At 44.5% G+C, this 21,215-nt stretch overlaps 1 protein-coding gene across 1 annotated transcript in view; it reads right to left on the bottom strand.

Moving 5' to 3' along the window:
• Positions 1 to 2,487: 2,487 nt before the first annotated feature.
• Positions 2,488 to 21,215, bottom strand: part of Itk (IL2 inducible T cell kinase) — a 63,057-nt gene continuing 44,329 nt past the window's right edge. The window contains exons 9-17 of the mRNA XM_034506449.2: positions 19,288 to 19,370; positions 17,935 to 18,065; positions 17,472 to 17,546; positions 15,493 to 15,664; positions 13,953 to 14,169; positions 12,094 to 12,158; positions 11,891 to 12,009; positions 9,071 to 9,228; positions 2,488 to 5,135 (exon numbers count right to left, since the gene is read on the bottom strand). Coding sequence (XP_034362340.1) covers positions 5,064 to 5,135; positions 9,071 to 9,228; positions 11,891 to 12,009; positions 12,094 to 12,158; positions 13,953 to 14,169; positions 15,493 to 15,664; positions 17,472 to 17,546; positions 17,935 to 18,065; positions 19,288 to 19,370 — 1,092 coding nt within the window. The 3' untranslated portion in view covers positions 2,488 to 5,063. The remainder of the gene's footprint in view (positions 5,136 to 9,070; positions 9,229 to 11,890; positions 12,010 to 12,093; positions 12,159 to 13,952; positions 14,170 to 15,492; positions 15,665 to 17,471; positions 17,547 to 17,934; positions 18,066 to 19,287; positions 19,371 to 21,215) is intronic.

Below are 21,215 nucleotides of genomic sequence, written 5' to 3'. Positions count from 1 at the left end.
GTCTGCTTCCCTGCTACACGCCAGGCTTTGGTCTGGACTGGGGCTTGCTCATGCTGTCGTAAGTGCTGTGAGTTCATGCCTGTAGCTGCTGTTATGTCCAGAGGGCACTGTTGTGTTTTAGTCACCTGCTGCTTCTGGCTCTTAAAGTCCCCCATCACCTCTTCCACAATGAACCCTGTGTCTCCGGAGAAGGTAATGTGATACAGACATCCCATTTGGGGTTGAGCATCTGCAGTCTCTTACTCTTTGTACCTCGGCCAGTTGTGAGTCTCTGTGTTAATCATCACCCACTGCGAACAGCAACCTTTTGGAAGGGAGTTGAGAGATGCATCAATATGTTTCTGTACTGGGTGGGTAGGGTAAAGAATTCCTGGTAGCAACCGGTCTGGGATCTCGAAAGTTCAAATGGCTCTGGGGCCGTGTCAGGTCGCTGCAGGGTGAGTTGGATGGGCGACTGGGATTGGACCTTGATGCCATCACTTAAAAACTCCAGACACCCACCCACATCCCTGCAGTGACTCCATCACTCTTGAGACGATGGTCCTAAGGAATAGGCTTTGGTGCACTGAACTTCCAGTACCTCCCTTAAGGCCGTTACAAATTAATATGAATTCTAACCTCAAAATACATGCTTACCATGCAGATATGGCTTCTTCCTCTACACTCACTCCCCATCTTAGTTCCTGGGGTTTCTTCTGTCTCTTCCTTAGATCGATGGGATTGTGTGCTGGGAGACTCAGGGAGAAGGGGGCCTGCAGGAAGAATTCTGAGGAAGAAATCTGTTCAGCCTCCATTAGAACTTTCCCATGTGATTAGATCTTGGAAAGGGACCAAGCCCAGAACTGAGTTCTCCTCACAGCTCAGTGGAAGATCCATGCTTTCCTCTCCATGCCTAATGACCCACAGAGAAGGAACTGATGCCTGCAGTGGACTTGGGCATCTGTGAGCTGAGACACACCCAAACCCTGATAACCAAGCTTATAATCCATGGGAATTTGAAGAGTAACTACTTATTACTGTCAGCAATGACCGAGGACCTCTGAATCACTGTCACCCACACAGCAGACAGTGTGTAAGTATGGTCAGTGGCCCACACTGTGAGCAAGTACCAGAAACAAAACTTGAAGAGTTTGCTTCTCTTCCACCATTGCCTTTCTCAATTCAACTTATTCTACTGCTATCAGAAAGGATTTTCAATGCAAATTTGACTCTCTCTTCCTGATCAATGAGATTTTTACTTAGGCAGTAAAATTTCGATCAGTGTCATTTTAACCTAAAGAGTGAAAGTTCACCTTCCCTGATTTTTAAAATACACTTAGACTTACAGTTTGTTTCAATTTAGCTACCCAATAGCAATTGTGTATATGTTTGTACATACACACACACACACACACACACACACACACAGATGCCCCCGAAACAACTAATAACTTCCCTAAATAGTCTATTCCTTCAACTTGCAAAATTCTTCTATTATTTCTACCCACTTGCTTTCCTAAAAATATCCATAATGTATCTCCAAAACTGAATTAGATGTTATATTCTCTATGGGAGTGCCCCTCAAATTTAGTGTGCACGGTTCCTGCCTGGATCTTGTTAAAATGAAGACTTCTCAATAGGTGAAGCTGAAACCTTAGACTTAGATTATTTGCTCATAACCTGGCTGCTGGACCTCAGATGACAGTTTGAGGAATGAGTTGTCAGGAAATTTCCCCTATGTCAGCCTTGCCGAGATCAATTTTATCACTTTTTTCCCCTAGAGTCTTCTCCACAGACAAGACTTCCATTGTTATTCCAATTGCTATGTTCTAGTCTTACAAGATGCTGTGCCTGACTTCTCGGCTAGGAACTTCTGGCCTTCTGTCTCAGTTTCTGTGAGCATCTGTACTCTGTGGAATACGTGACATTCAGAAGACACCTGATAATATGTTGGGTACATGTGACATGTCACTGAGGGATGGGTAGTTTTTACTTGGAAAAGGTAAAACCTCTTAGATCTCAAACTCAGGACCTATTGAACGTATCAAAGCAGACCTGTCCTCCAGGTTCTCCCAGCATCCCTCAGTCACTACCTGTTACAACTTATGCCTGGCACACCTTGCCCCCACCCTAAACGTCTCCAGCCTACGTGTTGGGGGATCCAGACATTTTGATCACACAGCTTTTTTCTTCTACCCTTCCCTCTCCTGGCTCTTCCTTCTCTCCTCCCACCTCTCCTCACAAGGCCCAGCTCAGGGTCATGTTTACTCTGGACTCTCCCAGATGTCTCTGCCTCTGGCTCTCCCCCATATCTACAATAAACCTCCTCCATACCTTGGAGCAGCCATGTCTTTCCTTTTATTTATCTTCTTCTTCTTCTTCTTCTTCTTCTTCTTCTTCTTCTTCTTCTTCTTCTTCTTCTTCTTTTTTTCATTCAGAAACCATGTGACCATTTTTATTTAAGCAAATTGAGATGTCAGCAACTTGGAATTCAAGTCACAGAGCCTATACTTGTAAAACATGTAGCTTTATTTATTTATTTATTTATTTTTATTTACTTTGCCATAAGCAACTATTGACTTGTGGCCCCTACAGAGGGTAAGACATATCTGCAGTATTCTTATCTTGAACCCAAGCAATAAATACTCTACCGATCCAGACATAAATACATAGTCCCAAACATTACGAATTGCAAGACCTATAAAATACATTTCAAACCAAAACCTTTCTGTGAACACAGGGCACTATTTACAAAAATGTAAGACAGAAACCAGCAGAAGAGAATCCCATCTTCCCAAGCAGGACACTGGAGTAAGCGGTGTACACATGCCCATCAAAGCCTCCAGGCATCTGAGGTTAAGAAAGCCAATATCACTGTAGGGGGGCGGGCAGTCTCCTAAACCACACTACAGACATCTCTTCGTTCCAGTGTTTATCTTCTAGACTGGATGTCCCAGAAATCATCTCTTAATTAAGGGTTCCCAAAAGAGAATGTACAGTAGGCTGAGAAATAAACAGACATGATTGTGGGCCAGTTGAGAAAGATCATTTTCTGATTGACAGAGTTTTATCTGGACACGGTGATTACAGCTGAAAGTGATGCATTTGAGTCTCAAGCCAGCCAAAATGCCGTGTGACTTAGGAAGAGGGATTGCTGACTTTGATCATTTTCTAGGAGCTTTGTCTGAATACTGCAGAAAAGTCAAGTGTGCCTGGCATCAGGGAATTCTCCTTCTCACAAGAGATCCAGCTCTAGGTTGAAGGGATAATTACAGGAAACAGTCTGCAGGGGACTAGTTGAAAGCACCTTTGAAGCTCTTGTATAAACAGCCTCAGGTGATGTGACTCTGGTAGGTTCGGAGAATGAAAGGGTTAATTTTGAGTGGCTGGGGGTTGTCAACTCAGATCCAGGTGAGGATGAAGATAGAGAGAGAACACCATATTTCAATTTAGAGGGTCCCACTGCGCCCCCCAGTGCTCTGTGTAGGAGCAACATGGCTGATGGTGGTGCGCTGCTTAAGGACTGACTTTCCTGGACTAACTTGCTCAGCAGGCCAGTCTCAGTAGGAGGCAGTGTTGAGAAGAGCTACGAGGCTGCACTGGTGTTATATTTGGGTAGCATCTCAATCTCTGTCCTTCCCAAGTTCTGTCACTGGAGGCCCATCTGTCTGGCTTTTAAAAGACCAAGTCCACTTTCTGTAAAACAGGAATAATACTGAGTGGTTGGGTCTGTATGAATTGTGACTCAACAGGAATAACCGGCACGCAGGATAAACACATGTCACCTGTGCCGGCGCCAATCAACAGTGGACATCTTGCACACTTTGGAAGCACCTCCCAGTGCTTGACTCTCTTTCCTTCCGGATAGTTTGTGCAAGAGCAAACTCCTCCTTCTTTTGCTAGGATCTTGAGAGCGGCGACCTTAAGACGGCTGAACCCCTAAGGCCTGAGAGAACCCAAAGTCTCAAAGTCACATGGATCATCACAGTGCTGCCCTATCTTGGTTCATGTGGGAAGTGCCGCTCCTGAGGTTGGAACGATGAACATTCTGTAGTCACTGCCTCAGCATTCTGCATAGAACAGGAGATCCAGTCACGCATGTGGCTCACCATGAAGCAGGGACACTGGATCAGTAACAACCTAAAGACTTCTTTTGCACCTGTTTCTTCCCACCATCAGAGGCCCTCTCATTTCCTTCTTTTTTTTTTTTTTTTTTTAAGATTTTATTTATTTATTTTACATATATGAGTACACTGTAGTTGTCTTCAGGCAAGCCAGAAGAGGGCGTCAGATCTAATTGCAGATGGTTGTGAGCCACCATGTGGTTGCTGGGAATTAAACTCAGGACCTCTGGAAGAGCAGTCAGTGCTCTTAACCACTGAGCCATCTCTCCAGCCCCGGCCCTCTCATTTCTGATCCACCTCACATACCTTGTGATCCAGCCATGGTGTCTGGGGTCTGAATGTGTTGCCCCACTCTGTCCACCCAATGGAGTTTGCTGTGCCCCATCAAAGAGAGGTGGCAGTATGCTCTGAAACCTTGTGACATCCGGTCTCTGGCACAAGCAGTCACTCCACCTCATGTGTGGCAGGAAGCTGTGGCTGACAGCCTCGAAGTAGAACATCCTGGTTTAATCACCTCTTGCATTTCTTAGAAAAAAGAATGATGCTTTCTTACTCTTCCATCCATAAAATGGGCATATTGTCTTGTTGGGCCAAATTAAAGGTTACTTGAACTATTTTTTAAAATAATAATAAAAAGAAGAGTGTAGCCTATGTCTGCCTCTCCTGATTGCTAAGAAGGGGAAGGGATGCTCCCGAGAGCAGACGATGGAGCTTTGAGTAAAGCATGTGACAAGAGGCTGGGATGGGGTGGACACAGAGACACTGCTCCAGTAGTGGCCCAGCTGTTGGCTCAGCCTCTTCTAGGATGCTGCAGTTGTGGCTGCATAGGTGCTGGCACCATGGTCCAGGCATCTGTCGGGGAGGGGGAGTCCTGGGCTGGTGGTAGCTTTTAATGCTCTGGATAAAGGACATTGTTCCTTCACTCAGGATTCATGGCTGCGGCTGGTCAGTGAGTCCCTGCTAAAGTCCAGATTCTGCGATTTCTGCCAGCTGATTCAACAGCTGGGAGAAGGGTGGCCGGTCTTCTGGTTTCTGGAGAGTAACAAAGAGATCTCTGTCAGTTCCTCACACCTGTGCATCGAGTTTAAAGCAGATCCAGATTTCATAGCAGCATCCCCTCAAGTGTAAAATATAATTCCACGCAGGCTGGAGGCAAGATGCCCCTACTCTCTATAACAGAGATTCTGAGACCAGATGGCCTAGTTTTAAATTTGTAACCTCCTTTTTTTTTTTTTTTTTAAAGGAAGGTCAAACCCAGAACCTTATACATGTAACACTGAACTTAAACCTCAGCTCCACCACTCATCCGTTGTGTGAGACTGGACAGATGGCCAAAACCTCTAGGAATATCAGTTTTCCCATCAGTAAAAGGGAGATGAAATCTAGCTCACAAGTTGGTTTTGAGAATGAAGTAAACCATGCATAAGATGTATCCCGACAGCACTAAATAACGAAAAGGAAACATTTATGTTTAAAGCTCACACAGTATGTATAAAATGTATATAAGGAAAATATAAAATTATGTTAAATCAGAGATGCTTGAAGTCAACACTAGTGCTAAGTTGTCACTTCACAGTGTGATCTACAGATTCAACACAATGTCAACCAAGCCTCCCAGCATGTGACTGCAGAGTATAGACTAGCTGAGTCCGAAATGTATATGAAGAGACAAAAGTCTCAAAGAAAAAACACAACAAAGACAAAGAAAAGCAGGGTTGGGGGACTGATACTGCCCAACCTCGGGGTTTACTCTAAAGTTCATCATAGGATGACACTGATGAAAGGGTAAACAATGGATCAGAGAGACAGAACAGGGGCCCAGAGAGACCCCGATGAGCATGGCAAGCAGACAATGGGACGAGTTAGAGACAACAAGCAGTGCTGTAACTGCCACCCACACAGGAACCAGCAATTCAAGTAACAAACCTAGACTGCTCACAAAAAGTAGACCCTAGTCTATCATGAACCTAAAAGTCAAAGGTGAAACCATAGAACAAGTTGTTTCAAGAGTGAAATGTGGGAGGCAGCCTTGATTGGGGGTAGGAGAGGGAGGTCAGTAATAAGGAGAGTGACAGTAAACAACACTAAAGATGTCTGGAAAAAGCCATCAAGAGTCATATTATTTATTTACCTAAAGTTACATGCAATACATGTGAGTATACATATATAGTTTAAATAAAGTTATACCACTTGTTCTGACAATACCCCTCACCAAGAACCACAGACTAACAAAATCCTAAATACTAGGCATGAGAAACTCCCTTAGAGTTGCTAGCCATGGGAGTCCAAGAGACTCCTCAAACAATATAGACTTGCTGTCGCCCTCGGTTGCCTCCCAGAAGTCAAAGGCAACTGCCTATTGCTGAAGACACTATGCACTTTGGACATAAGACATTAAGGAGACAAGTTGGCTCTGACTTGAAAGCCTCCTCCATTAGGTCTAGCTTTCATTGCACTGAAAGGTGTTTTGGAATCTTCCAAGAGAGGGAAGCAACGGGCAATCCTGTCCAGCTATGATGCCTACAGACCACATGACTTTGAGCATGGCACAATAACCTCAAGGATGCAGGAGAGGCACTCCTATCCTGGCAGTAGTCAACAGTTCTTCTATTAGATTTAAAGATGACTCCAAAGGAGGGAAATCATGCCTGGAACTGGAAACTTACTCAACTACCAGGGGCTGGTGATGTCATAGATCTTAGAGAATATCTATGACACTTTAATTCCTAACTGTACTCTAGATATCTATCCTTAAACAGATAAGTGTAGCTTTTACTCCTCATTAAAAAAAAAAATAAGAAAGAAAGAAATCCATTTGCAACAGATGGAGACTGTTAGAGAAATCCACAAATGATCAAATATAGGGAATAAGTATATTGCCCCAACTAACACATCTGTAACGTGACCTCTGTCGCTACAAGTCAGGAACACTGTGGAAGGGGATCAGCATGATTGCAAGAGCCAGAGGACCAGGAAATCTGCTGTGAGACACTTCTCCTGAAGTGACAGGGAAGCTTCACTCATGGTACCTCAACAATATGGCTTCCTAAAGAACAAGTAGGACACCAGCAGACAGGCTAGCATGGAATGGGGAGACCCCTACTGGGCCTCATCCCTGAACTGGGAACTATAGGCATATGAGGAATGCTGGGAGAGGGAGAAGTAGTCTTCCCCAGGGATGCGCCCCCAGTGGTCATCCCCCAAATATTTAAGCGTGTGTGTGTGTGTGTGTGTGTGTGTGTGTGTGTGTGTGTGTGTTAAAAATTGAGAAGGAGCAAAGATTTAAAAGAAAACAAAAATAATAAAATTAAATTTCCATGAGATCATATCGGAAGAGATCTGGGTGACTTTGGTTAGTGATGAGTTGTTAACTACAACTTCAAAAGTGCAACTCATGGGGGACGGAAATGATGCTGAGCTTGTTAAAACTGGAAAACTGCTGTCCAGTAACAGACCCTGTCCAGAGGGACAGTGAGATGGCTCAGAAGGCAAAAGCACTTGCTGCCAAGCCTGACAACTTAAGCCTCATCCCTGGGACCCACAGGTGGAAGGTGAGAACTAACTCTTGCAAGTTGTCCTCTGACCTCCGTAGGCACATACTAACAATGTATGCCACCCTCATGGCTATATACACACGCACACAAAATAAATAAATAAATAATGAAATTTAAGTGACACCAATAAGGGCTGGAGAGATGGATCAGCTGTTAAGAGCACTTGCTAGGATCAGGGTTTGATTCCCAGCGCCATGGGGCTGCTCACAACCATCTGAAACTACAGTCCCAGGGGGTCTGAAGCCCTCTTCTCTCCTCTGTGGAGCTGCATGCACGTGGTGTGCAGACACATCCACAGGCAAAACACCCGTATACATGACTTTTTAAGTAAAAATTGATGATATTACTAAGAGAATGAAAAGATAAACTGTAGGCTTGGAGAATACATTTGCAAAACATATAATAATAAGATACACTTTTAAAAAGAAGTCAACTATAGGAAATAAATAACCCAGCTGAAATGTAGGCAAAGATCTGAGCAGGCATTTAACTAAGATGACAGATGGCAAACAAACATACAAAGGTGTGCAACATGGCAAGCCACTAAAGGAATGGCAATTGAGACAACAGAAAATATAATTCTCCCCGTCCTCTGTAAGAATGTGATGTCCAACACAACCAGGACTGCTATGTATGAGAAGCATCAGGACCAGGCATGGTGGCACACACCTTTAATCCCTGCACTCAGGAGGCAGAAGCAGAGACTGGTGTATCTCTGTGGGTTCAAGGCCTGGTCCATATAGTGAGTTCCAGGAAAGCTAGGGCTACATGGTACCAAACAAACAAACAAACAAAACAAACAAACAAAAACACAAATAAAACAAAAGCACTAGAAGCCAGCATTACTGCTAAGAATGCAAAACAGACTTAGGAAGACAACCTGACAGTGTTTAGGTTGTCTAAACATAGTGTTAACGTATGATCCAGCACCCACTCCTAGGCATTTACCCAAATGAGTTGAAAATTTAAGTCAGTACATAGATTCACCTTAATAGATTCATTTACAGTAAACGCTTATAGCAGGTTCACTCCTAATTGCTGGCAACTGAAAGCTATCGAGAAAGCTCCTTTAGAAAGCACATGAACAAACAAACTATGGTATGTCCATACAACAGAGTACTATTCAACAATAAAAAAGGAAATAAACAATAAAAACCAAGAAACCACACATGCAGTACACACTGATCACCACACATGCAATATACACTGATCACCACACACTGAAATATCATACTGTCCTCCACATGTATGTATAATGAAAACCTAATTATACATATAAACATGTACAAAGTTCTGCCTGTTTATTGTGATCATTCTTGATCCCTGTCCTTACAGGTCATGTCCTTTCTCTCGTGATGGAGGCCCTGAAAAGGTGTTATGTATTATCCAGGGGGAACCTCCTTGCGTACTGACCTCTTTCCAGCAATGATTCATGATCTGGTAGACGTGAGAGGAGGCCAGGCGGGGCTTGTATAACCGAAAGCCAGTGCTGATGTCTTCCACGACCTCTGAATTGCTCCGGTTTTCATATGGGATTTTGCCTTCACTGAAGACTTCCCACATCAGTACACCTAGAAGCAACAGTGGGCAGAACAACTGCTAAGGGGAAAGTGTATGAGTGCCAAAGAGACTCATGCCCTCAAGCAACAGGGCCCTTGCAGTGAGTATTAATCCACCCCTCTAGACCTCTAGAAGTACAGCACCAGGTCCACTCGAGCCTTACCAGGCTTTCTCTTAATTTTTTTTTCATTGATTGATTGACTGTTCTATTTTAAAATATTTATTTATTGTGTGTGTATGTGTGTGTGTGTGCACATGCGTGCATGCCATGTGTGTGCATGTGCTTGAGGAGTCTAGAGCAGGCCACCAGATCTTCTGGAGAGGTGCTGAGGTGTATATGAAGCAAATGTATTTATGTCTAGACTTGGGTTTCATTTCCAAGCTTTCTTGCTCTCTCTCCTACCCCCTCCCTAGCTATAAATATGTATACATACACATATATGCAAATATTCCCAAATCTAAAGTCTAAACCATTTTTGGTGTCAGGCATTTCATATACAGAATCTTGTGTGTAAACAGTGAGGAGAAAGCATCTTCTTATGATCTGTTTCTTCATGTCTGCCATTCATAGAGAGGCTGCCCCAGCTTTGTCTTTATCATGTACTGACAGATCACAGGCTCTCAGAAAGGAGGGGAGGTTGCTGGTGTCCTAACCAGAGCTTAACAAGGGGTAAAGCTAGAGGACTGGAGGATGGAGCTCCCCAAAGTCTGATCCTCAAATACTCAATGAGAGTTTATACACTTGTTCGAATGGGAGACTTCCTACTACCCTCCTCCTGGGGTCACTAGCCTGCAGGCTCCTCTGAGGTGCCTGAGGACCTGGAAATTCAGAATCTGACTAGGAGGAAGACTGTTCAGTTATCCCAAGGTGCCAGGATTTCTAGTGAGGCATCTTTTGAAAGTGAGTCGTTGCTGCCATTGGTTAGTGACTGCTTTAGTGTGAACCTTCTGAGGCCTGGCAGAGGCAGAGTTCATAGCGGCTGACTGGTTCAGGAAAGCAATGGGGTGAATCACACAGACTGCATTTATGACAAAACCCACAGTGTTGAGGCAGGCAACAGGCTCTTAGCCTGCAGGTTGCTGAGGTTTGCTCATGCTACCATCTGCCTTTCTCTTTCCTTTCTCTTACTGTCTGTCTGTCTGTCTGTCTGTCTGTCTGTCTGTCTGTCTGTCTGTCTTTTTCCCCCCTGAGACAGGATTTCTCTTTATATAAAAGCCCTGGCTATCCTGGAACGCTCTCTGTAGACCATACTGGCCTGGAACTTAGAGATCTGCCTCTGCCTCCCGAGTTCTGTGGTTAAAAGTGTGCAGCAGTGTGCCCAGCTGCTCCTACCTGTTTCTGTTCTTTATCTGTCTATCAATCTCATTCCTGGACTCTCTTCAAATCACACATCTCAGGAAGGGATGCATTGTAAGCTAACCTTCTGGAAAACACAGTAGACTATCGTTGGGCTGACATGCTAGGACTTCCCAAACCCTGTTCTGCATCTGCATTGGGTCCGGCTCGCACTCTAAACATCTTTGTGGGGCCCCGCCTTGGCAGTGTCGGTGGCTCTGTAACCCACAGAGAGAGGGCCACACCTTGTCCGTAGCCTTCCTCTATACTTGTGGACAGTTGTGCAAGGATGGCACCAGAACAATTTCCTCCAAGTTCACTCTGTAACTTCTACCTCTTAACAGAGTAACAGCCAAGCCAGGAGGGGTGTGTGTGTGTGTGTGTGTGTGTGTGTGTGTGTGTGTGTGTGTGTTGAACTAAGGAACAGAACAGAAAGATTCTTAATTAACAAACTCTGGGCTTGTGGGAATGGGCGCTCTAAAGTGAAGATTGCATCACTGGTTCTTACCCTGCTAGTGTGCAGAAATTATGAGTTAGGCTGACATCAAACCCAGCAAGTTATTTAGCCTTTCCCACATGTTAGCATCATTCATTCATTCATTCATTCATTCCTACCAACTGTAACTGTCTTTGTTCTCCCTCTAACTCAGTAACTCTTGTTCTCTGGACATAGTTGAGTTTTTGCACTTTTTTACCTTCCAGGGACACAGCTTCATGAATATTTGAGTGGAGACATTTGTTGAAGAGTTACTTGTAGAAGGTAAAACAGACCCTTCCCCCGCCCTAGATGCTCTCTGTACCACTGCAGCTTTATTTGAGTTACACCACTTAGTGACCCAAACTCCACTGCAGCTTTCATCTGCTATCTTGTGTGACAGTCTCTGGCTCCTCTCCCCAAACATTTAGCTTCAAGAGGACAGAAGTCTCTTCTTCCCTGTGCCCTCCTGCTCCTCAGCACCTGAGCAGCGCTGGAGTATAATGGACACTCGGTAAACCATTGTGGGGTAAGAAAAGCTTGCAAAGGATGTAAGTACGAGAATGCTGGACTCAGCACCATCCTGTTTTCAAAGGCTTCCTATTCCCATCTCCCGACTCCTCCAGCTTTCCAGCTCACAGCAGCTACCACAAGACTCCCTCTCCATTATTATTTTTAATTTCCTAGATGTTCTAAAGAGATCTAGAAATAAATGCAACAAAAAGAGCCTGAACATTTCAGGCTGTTCTCATGCAGGCCCTCATTGGGTTCTTTCTCCACACAGGGGTCAGAACAAAGTAGACTTGTTTGCATTTGAGAAAGTTCCAGATCACACAGGGGTGGGCTCAGGGTGACCACTTACCAAACGACCACACATCTGACTTGCTGCTATAGCGACTAAAGGAGAATACTTCCGGGGATGCCCACTTCACTGGGAATTTGGTGCCCGTGGAGCTGGTGTATTGATCATCAAGGACAAACCTGGGGAGAGTCGAGGAAGAGGTCGGAATGGTGCAGGGCTTAGTCTCCTTCCTGACAGTGGCTGTCACCACACCCCTGCATTACCTTGTCATCCCAAAGTCAGACACCTTGATGACCTGGTTTTCTCCCACCAAACAGTTTCTGGCAGCCTAGAGTAGAGACAGGTAGGCAAAAGAAAAATAAAGCCGTAAGTGGAGAGCCAGGAGAGGAAGGGACCCCATCACTAGACTTTGTTTCTTTGTGTTGCTGTACAACACAGAGCCTTACAGATGTTGAGCATCTCCAACAGCCTGCTGAGCTAGCTGGAGATTCAGTGAGCTAGCTGAGTGTGTAAGCCCTTTCCTCAAGATGAGGAGTTTATTTTCTAATTATTAGAGAGATCCAACGTTGTCCAGCCAGTAATTCACTGGGATTACTGACACAGTGGGTAATGATGACGTTAGTGCTTCCTGCAGTGCCTTCCAAGTGATTAATATGAAAGTGATTAACATGAAACCCAAACCCCTTAAAGTTATCCTAGGTAGGGAGAGTACCTGGGCCCTCTCAATTAACCCACTAAGTAGTCTTGGAAGGATGTGGGAGGAGCTAAGGTGAGAGGAAGAGGAGGAGCTAGAAAGAGCAGAGATGTAGGAGCGATGGAGAGCCACACAGGTATGGAGAGCAGTCGTAGGTAACAACTTTTATTTATGTTAGCTAATTGGGAAACAACTTTCTTTGTATGGGCATATTGTTATTGAGCATTACTAAATATATAAAGCCTTTGATTAATATTTAAGCATTAGAGTCTCATTTTCTTACTGGGCCTTCACGGATGGCGGGATGGTCTGGGCAATGCCCAGCCTTGCGGAGACAGTGTGGAAGATTGGCTGAGCCATCTCCCATGAATGGCAGGGCTGGTGTTTCTGGCTGGCCGTTTATAGCTGCGGTGTGCACGTGGCCTCTGGCCACAGAACATGGCGGCTGAGCTAGGCAGAGCCACTGCAGCTTAGATAGTTGGTTTGACCAGTGGCTGTTTTTTTTTTTTTTTTTTTTTTTTAAATATTTTCTACAACAGAAGAAATCTGGGAGACAAGAGAACCAGTGGGTCTCACACTGAAAAGGACTTCCATGTTCACCTGGGGATTCACATGAATAGTCATGATCCCCACCTGTTAGAGGTTCCCAGGCTGCCTCTCAGGTTATGTGGTGCAATTTTGGCAGAAAAACAGTACTTCAGCCCGAGTGCCCATCAATGAGAGAAGGGGTAAAGAAAAAGCGATGTGTGTAGATATAGACATGAGTGGGTGGGGAGGGGTACTCAACCACAAGGAGGAAAGAAATGATGTCACTTGCTGGGAAGGGGGATGGAACTGGGGAACATCTGGTTAAGTGAAATAGCTACCCTTAAGGACAAACAGCATTTTGGTTTTTTTCATACATGAGGTCTAGATTAAAATCAATCGATCAATCAAGCAAGCAAGCATGCAGGTAGAAGTGGAAGTGTTTTGGAAGGGAACCAGTGAGATCAGGGACACTAGCTGGTGCCAGAGAGTTTGAATACCATCCATGCATACGATGCATACATAGGAAAAAGTCATAAGGAAACCATCACTTCAGACACTTAACATAGGCAAACAATATATGTTTTACAAAGTGAAACTGTCCTTGCCCATCTCCTTCATTTTTACAGGGGGAAACTGAGGCACAGAGAAGGTAATTAGGAGTGGTTGTAAGTTTCACGTTGGAAGAATGTGGATTGAAACTCTGAGGGCACATGCTAGAAAAATGACCGGGTGTAGCTCATATCTGAGCACTCTTGAAACACTTTCCTACCAGGGACCTCCTGAAGTGGGTGGAACAGGAAGAGGCTGAGGGGAGGGAAGGCCATGTGGAGCAAGCTACTTAGCGGTGCTCTCTCAGACTTGGTAGAGCTACATTTCAGGGGACTATGCACTTGCTCATACCAGGTCTCTGTGGATGACACACGCCTTTTCCAGGTAGGCCATGCCCTCACACACGTCCAGGCACATGCCCAGCAGGGTCTCTGCAGCAAAGAGACCCCGCTGACTTCTAAGGTAATCTGACAGGCAGCCGTGCTCCATGAACTCAAACACCAGGCAGATGGGGGCTTGCTCCAGGCACACCCCATAGAGCTGCACCAGTTTGGGGTGAGAGAGTTTCCTAGAAGAAAAAGGCAAGAGATAAGATGACCTAAATTCAGTATTCCCAAAGTGCTGACCATATGACGACACCGAGGTAGATGAGAGTCACTTCACCCCACTCATGGTTCTGAGAACAGAACTGAACCTCAGACCCAAACCAAACATGGTCATGGGAGCCAAGGTTTGGGTGTAGCAGGGAGTCAACTGGTATGAATGAAGATGGACAGAGGCCAGTGTGGGTCAGAGCAGAGATGGGTAGAAGAGGAGACTAAGCCAGACATATAGCAGGTCTTACAGACCATGCTGAAGTCCTCTCTCCATCTTTCCTCCTTCCCTTTCTTCCCACCCCCTCTCTTTGTGTAGGGTGTTATTCACAGGGAATCATCAACCCTTCTGTTTAATTTCTTTATCCTTTGTTAAGAATAGATTTTTTTCCCTCACACATCATATCCTGATTATGGTTCCCCCATCTACTTGTCCCTACCTCCCCTCCCATCTGTATCCATCCCTTTCTGTCTCTCAGTAGGAAATAAACAAGCTTCAAAGGGATAATGCTAAAATATAATAAGATAAACAAACACATCGAAGTTGGACAGGAGGCGAATGGAAGGTAAACACGCCAAGAGAAGGCGCAGGAATCAGAGACCCCACTTGTCCACATACCAAGGATTCCCATAAAAACACAAAGTGGAAGCCAGAATACATATGCAGAAGACCTGCTGCAGACCTGCGCAGGCCCTGTGCATGCTGCCTTCATCTCTGTGAGTTCATATGCGCTCTGCCCATGCTGATTTAGAGGGCCCTGTTTTCTTTTTATGGCTGCAAGTATGTATGTACTGAGTGTGTGCCTGTGCCAATCTTCTGGAACTTCACTTGTGAGCTACAAGGGCTCTTAACCACTTTTTCTCGAGCCCCCACCTTTTCTTCCTTCCTTTCTTCCTTCCTTCTTTCCTTCCTTCCTTTCTCCTTCCTTCCTTCCCTCCCTTTCTTTCTTTTTAAACAAGAACTCACTGGCCTGAAACTAGCCAAGCATGCTAGGCTGGACCTGCCTATCTCCATCTCCCCAGCACAGAGGCACCAAGCACATGTCTTGTTCATGTTCAGGTTTATATATGTATGACATAATTTCTACAGATTTGAACTTGGGTCTTGGTGGTTGTGCAGCAAGCACTTTACCAAAGAAGCCATCTCCATCTCCTCAGCCCTAACAAGGTTCTTTTTGTTTTTTCCTCGTGTAGTAGGAGTCTACTACTGAGGCATGACAATACATCAGAGTGGAATGTTACAAACATGGCCCAGCCCCTCCTTCCCAGCATGCCTGCACACCCCTGCTTTAACTCACATCATGACTTCTGCCTCCTCGATAAAGTCTTCTTCTGACATTGCCCCTTCCTGAATGGTCTTGATGGCCACCTTGTCCTTGTTGAGCCAGTAGCCAAGATGCACCAGCCCAAACTGCCCACTGCCAATCTCCTGCACAAACGTTAGCTCTGAGGGTTGGATCACCCACTTCCCTGGAACAGAGGAAAGAAGGAATGCTTTTAGGGAGGGCAATTAATAAGCTACAAATCTCAGAAATATATACAGCCTTTTCTAGCCTATGGTCACTATAATTCAAAGGTGGCTTAGAGGAGCATAGGTAGTTACTGTAACATAAAATATGGTTTTGAAATTGTTGTGATGCGGGAGGAGAGAGCAAGGAGAGAAAAAAGGATGATGGTGTCAAGTATGATAAAGAAGGTAACAAGAGAGTCATTACAGGGTCCCAACATTTTTTTTTTTTTTTTTTTTTTTTTTTTTTTTTTTTTTTTTTTTTTTTTTTGCTGCATGTGATTGAAAAGTTTGTATTATGATTCTTTTCTCTTGAGACAGACTCACCGTCTAGCTTAGACTGGTCTCAAACTTGTAATCCCACTCCCTCAGTCTGTAGAGTACACAGAGATTTGCAAATATCAGGCCTATAATTTTATTGCCATTATTGCAGAGGAAATTTTCGTTCCACTTCCCACTTGTTCGTTGATTCATTTAGTGGCTCTCTGCACTCACAGCACTGTGCTAGGCTTTGACAAGATGGAGCCTGAAGATCCGAGCTCACGGGGGACTTGCGCAGAGGCACAAGTGATCTGTTTCTGGCAGTTATTTATTTATTTTTTACTTATGGGTATGTGTATATGTCTGTGTGACTGTAATGCACATGAACACAGGTACTGGCCGAGGCCAGAAGACAGTACTGGATCTCCTGGAGTGGCGTTATAAGTGGCTGTGAGCATGGAGTGAGTTACAAGTGAATCTGGGTGCTAGGAAATAAACGTGGCTCCCCTGGAAGAGCAGTAAGCACTGTGAACTTTCCAGATATTTCTCCAGCCCTGGGACAGGCTCTTGATAAGTGTTTAATAAACAAATAAAAGGAGTTAAGCCTCAGTTTTCCCACTGACAAAGTAAGTGGGCTGACCAGATCATCTCTGTGATTCCATCCAGTAGGACACTTCAGGATCTGACAATTAGTGGGGCAGCCTTGCTTTCAGAAGGAGGATAATGATACATTATGTGGCCTGGTGCAGCCACATGTCTATCAGGCTGAGGTACAGACTCAAGAGCAAACAGCATGTGAGTATCCACTGCTTGCCACATGTGCTGGCGGCTGGATATGAAGAGTCCATGGCAGTGTTTCTCTAAGTATTTCCCTGCCCACCTAGGTCAAAGGCTGCTTGTTTATAATGTGGACTCTAAGACCATGCTCTCAGGGAGTGTTTTGGTAAGCAGCATGGAGTGTTCCGAGACCAGCATTTTTTTTTTTGTTTGTTTGTTTGTTTTTTTTTTTTGATAAATGTGTGGAAAGATTCGATGCACACTGAAGTTTGAGAACCACCAATGGATACAACGCGAAGATTAGATTAGTCTCCTCTTCAAACAGCAGATTTTGGATCAAGGGATATGAACTGAGATGCCTTAGGTTCTAGTAGATAGTCAAGAAGGGAAGCTATTTTGGAGGACAAACTTCAGAGTAGGCCCCAGGGCTCTGGAGGTACAGGTCTTTTTTTTTTTTTTTTTTTTTTAACTTGCTGGGTATTGAACTGGGGACCTGACTCATGTTAGATTAATATTCTGCCACTGAGTTAAAGTCCTAGATCTCAACTTAACTTTATTAAATGTGTTTGGACACACATGTCTTACACAAGTGTATACGATCACGCTCCTATCATCTCTTCAAGTCATCTGACATTTGAAGAACAGTTAGGCTAACAGTGAATTCTCTTAGAATTTATCCTAGACATTTAGATATGTGAGTTTTCGCTCAAATGTCCAACATCTTCTGCTTACCATATCTTAGCCCTGCTGTGACAGGGGCTTTCTGCCTCCAGGAACAGACTGGATACCGGAGTCGAGTGACCAAACCTAGGTGGATAGAAAAACCAAAGGCTGTGGTTAGGGCTTTGCCATGGCAACTAGATCACATCAGCAGGAAAAGAACGGTATGAGAAATAGTACTTCCAAATCCCAAAGTCCTACCACAGCTTTCACAGAGCCCTTGAGAGGAGCCTTAAGCATAGGACGACAATGACATGGTGACCTCAGAGCAGGTGTTTCCCAGGGTAGGCACGGGGATTCCTGGGCATATGGAAGGTTTTTTTGTTTGTTTATTTCTGTTTTTGTTTTTGATTTGCACCTTGAGTTACTATTTATGGCCAGTTGGTGCTGCATGAAGAACCCAGTGGGGACTCTGTCATTTCTTCCCAAGTCTCCTTGTGGGGAATCCCCTGTGGCTTGCTCCCCTAGAACTTACCTCCTCCATTGTACTGGTGATACTGGATGAGAAGAGGGATGGAGTCAAACACATACTTCTCAGCCACATAGTACCGCTTGGGGCTGTCATTGGTTTCTTTGATGTGATAATGTTTTATACAGGGGTTCTCACTTGGAACAAATGAACACACAATCATTACCAGGAAGCAGGAGCGATACATCAAGACATCTGTTGGCATCTGCTTCTCACTGTCTTCATCTGGAAGCTCTCGCCGGGAGGGCAAGTGCACAGTGTTTCAGTGTGTGTATAAGCCTTGGCATGTTGGTACTGGTGTTGTGTGAAGAAGCACTTTGAGGCTGCACCTGTACGTAAGTGGCAAGGCTGCTGAGATGTACTGGTGTTGGTAATGCCACAGCCACAGCCACGAGATTTGAGAGCAGCACTGTATGTTCTGAGTGCAAAGCAAAACCACACTGGAGACCCTCCATCCACCCTGACTGAATGGCTGCCATCAAGTTAATTGACCACAAATGCTGGTGTATGTGTGGTGTGTGTGTGTGTGTGTGTGTGTGTGTGTGTGTGTGTGTACTGGGGTAATGCAAACTAGTGTAACTTAGTATAGAGGTTTCTCAAAAACTAAAGGTAGAACTATCATGTGGTTCTAGCTCTTCACTGCTGGGTGTGCACCAGAAGGACTCTGAGCCAGAACAGCACAGGGATTTTTGACCATGCACATTTATGGCTGTACTATACAATAGCCAAAATATGGAATCAGCATAGATACCCCTCAACAGAGGAATGGATAAAGAAATTGTGATCCATATGTATGCTGTAATTTTATTTGGCTGTGAAGAAATTAGGATATTCACAAGCAAATGGATGGAACTGAAGATTAGTGTGTTAAACAAAATAATTCAGACTCAGAAATACAAACATAAAATGCTTTCTCTCATACATGGAATCTGGATATAAGCACACACACACACACACACAGGAGTCTCTGGTACGCAGGACTCTGAATATGGTAGGCAGCTTTTATTTTTAGCATATCAAGAACTGGCATTTGCCTATTTCCAGTTGTAGATGAATGCACTTTCATCTACTCTATACATTACCTGATATGCTCATCAAATACAGAAGTGAGTATGTGATGTTTTTAGAACTCTGCTATCAGGCCTTGTCAAGGCCAAGAAGAGGATCTGGTATCCACCCACTTCTGTCTCTTACTAAATCTCTCTAGTTCTGCCCTTGGGGTTTTACCTTTACAGGGACATTGGTGGAAGCACACCACTGTTAGTGAGGCATGTGTGATATACGGGCGGATCTTGCTGTGCCTATGCTGTCACACAAAAGCAGCTGTCCCCATTCCTCTGTGCCAAGTGGCTGGCATACCTTATGATGGCCTTGGTGAAAACAGAGACTGTGTATGTCCCGGGTGTCCTGGAATCTCGGACCATGAATGCTCCTTCTTTACCCTGGATTGGGTAGAAAGAGTGAAAGGTTAGTGATCTAAAAACCAGACTCCTGTGCCTAGCTCCACTTTCTTGCTTTGGGAAGGAGGAAGCTCTGAGTGAGTGCCACAGAACAGACTTCCAGTAATTCCAGCCACCATTTCAACTACACAGTTGTTCATGTGAAGTCCTATAGGGATAGACAGACATGGGCCCTCTCCCTTACAGTGCCACTAGGCACTGGACTCTATAGACATTTCCCAACCCTCAGTGTTGGAGTCTGGATACCAATACCCTCTTTGACAACAAGGTCAGCAAGAGAGTGCCGGAGAGATTAAGTGGATTTCCCATGGGTCTACAGATATTGAGCAGTGGGGTTGAAGTTTGAACTTTGACACCTGAGCAAATCTGTTTTCTTGCTCCATGATGCTTCAGGCTCTTCTATACCTTCTCATGCGTATGAAACTTATCCTGATAGCTCCCTCAGTTCCCTCAGGTGGATGGGGCTTGATTTCTCAGGCCCTGCTCACAAAGCTGATTTCACTGAAGAACAGATTGAGTAGCATGGGATGCTACTAGTTGAAAGAGACACAGAGAGAGAGAGAGAGAGACAGAGAAAGACACAAAAAGACAGACAGAGGGGATGGGTAGAAGGAAGTGCTGACAGCTTTGCCTGCTCTGATGGAGTCAGCATGAGCAACCGGGCGTGCTAGTTCACACATTCCTGATGGGAACTGTAAAATCTGAACTGTTTGAAGAGTCAAATCCCTACTTCTTCTCCTACCAGTTGTAAACATCTGCAGAGCTTGTTAATTATGACTTACTTAAATGAGACATTGTGAATGTCATAGGTGAAGGTCACAATTAGACAGGAACCTACATAGAAGTCATATGGTTTATATACACAGGGAAAATTATCTACAGTGTAGAATAACAGAAGCCCCTCCATCTGTCAGTCCCAAAGGAGAGTTTTTTTGCATGAACACACAATACACATACACAAACACAAACACACAGAGAGAGAGAGAGAGAAAATGATCATGCTAATATGCATTTTAATAAGCATTCTGAAAATAGATTTGCCTATTATAGACATTTTTGTGTAGACTTTTTTTGTAAGTGGAATCACATGTGATTTTCTGTGAGTGGGTCCTTTTATTTATAATATTGTTTCCAAGGGCCTCCTAAGTGGTAACAGGTATAAAGACTTCACTCCTACTTGTGGCTGAGTGACATTCCACTTTGGGGACAGACCATACTTGATTTCCATTCATCAGCTGACAGCCAGCTTCTGGCTGCTGGGAGTAGAGACTCTTTGTTTGATGGCTTTGCTCAACAGGCATTATCTACAGTTTTCACCATTTGCCAAATTATGCAGCTTTGGCCCTTGGATGGTTGGAATGTGATGGGTTAAACATGAGACAGGAAGAAACAGACCTCAAGCAGAGGCAGATTTTATCTGGTTATGTCATTTATTCTAAAGGAAGAAACAGACCCCAAAGACCAGACACTCACCAACTGTCTGAAGAGACGTAAACATCTCTTTTATCTAACTAATGAATATCTGGCTCTTTGTGTTGGTGGTGTTATGGCTTCAAAGAAGTCATTGTTTTTCTATAAACAAGTTGTGATTACAGCCTTCCTCGGCTGTAAGTACTCTATAAACACCAGGTGAGGAGAGGAAAGGTCATAGTCAGGTCTGCAAAGCGCACTCTTTCTCCACTGTAGTTACTGTGGGAAACATTTGGTGACAGCAACATGGGCTCTCGTTTGGGGCTGAAGCAGCTAAGAGTTTGAGGAAAGCATGTGCCTTACCACATACTTCCTGCAAGGAGCTGAGAGGTAGCCACAGGCACATGGCCCCTGAAG

The sequence above is a fragment of the Arvicanthis niloticus genome, chromosome 6, assembly GCF_011762505.2.
Source record: "Arvicanthis niloticus isolate mArvNil1 chromosome 6, mArvNil1.pat.X, whole genome shotgun sequence".
Classification (NCBI taxonomy): Eukaryota; Metazoa; Chordata; class Mammalia; order Rodentia; family Muridae; genus Arvicanthis; species Arvicanthis niloticus.
The sequence above is the reverse complement of the archived record's forward strand: the minus strand, read 5'-3'. Positions and strand labels throughout refer to the sequence as shown.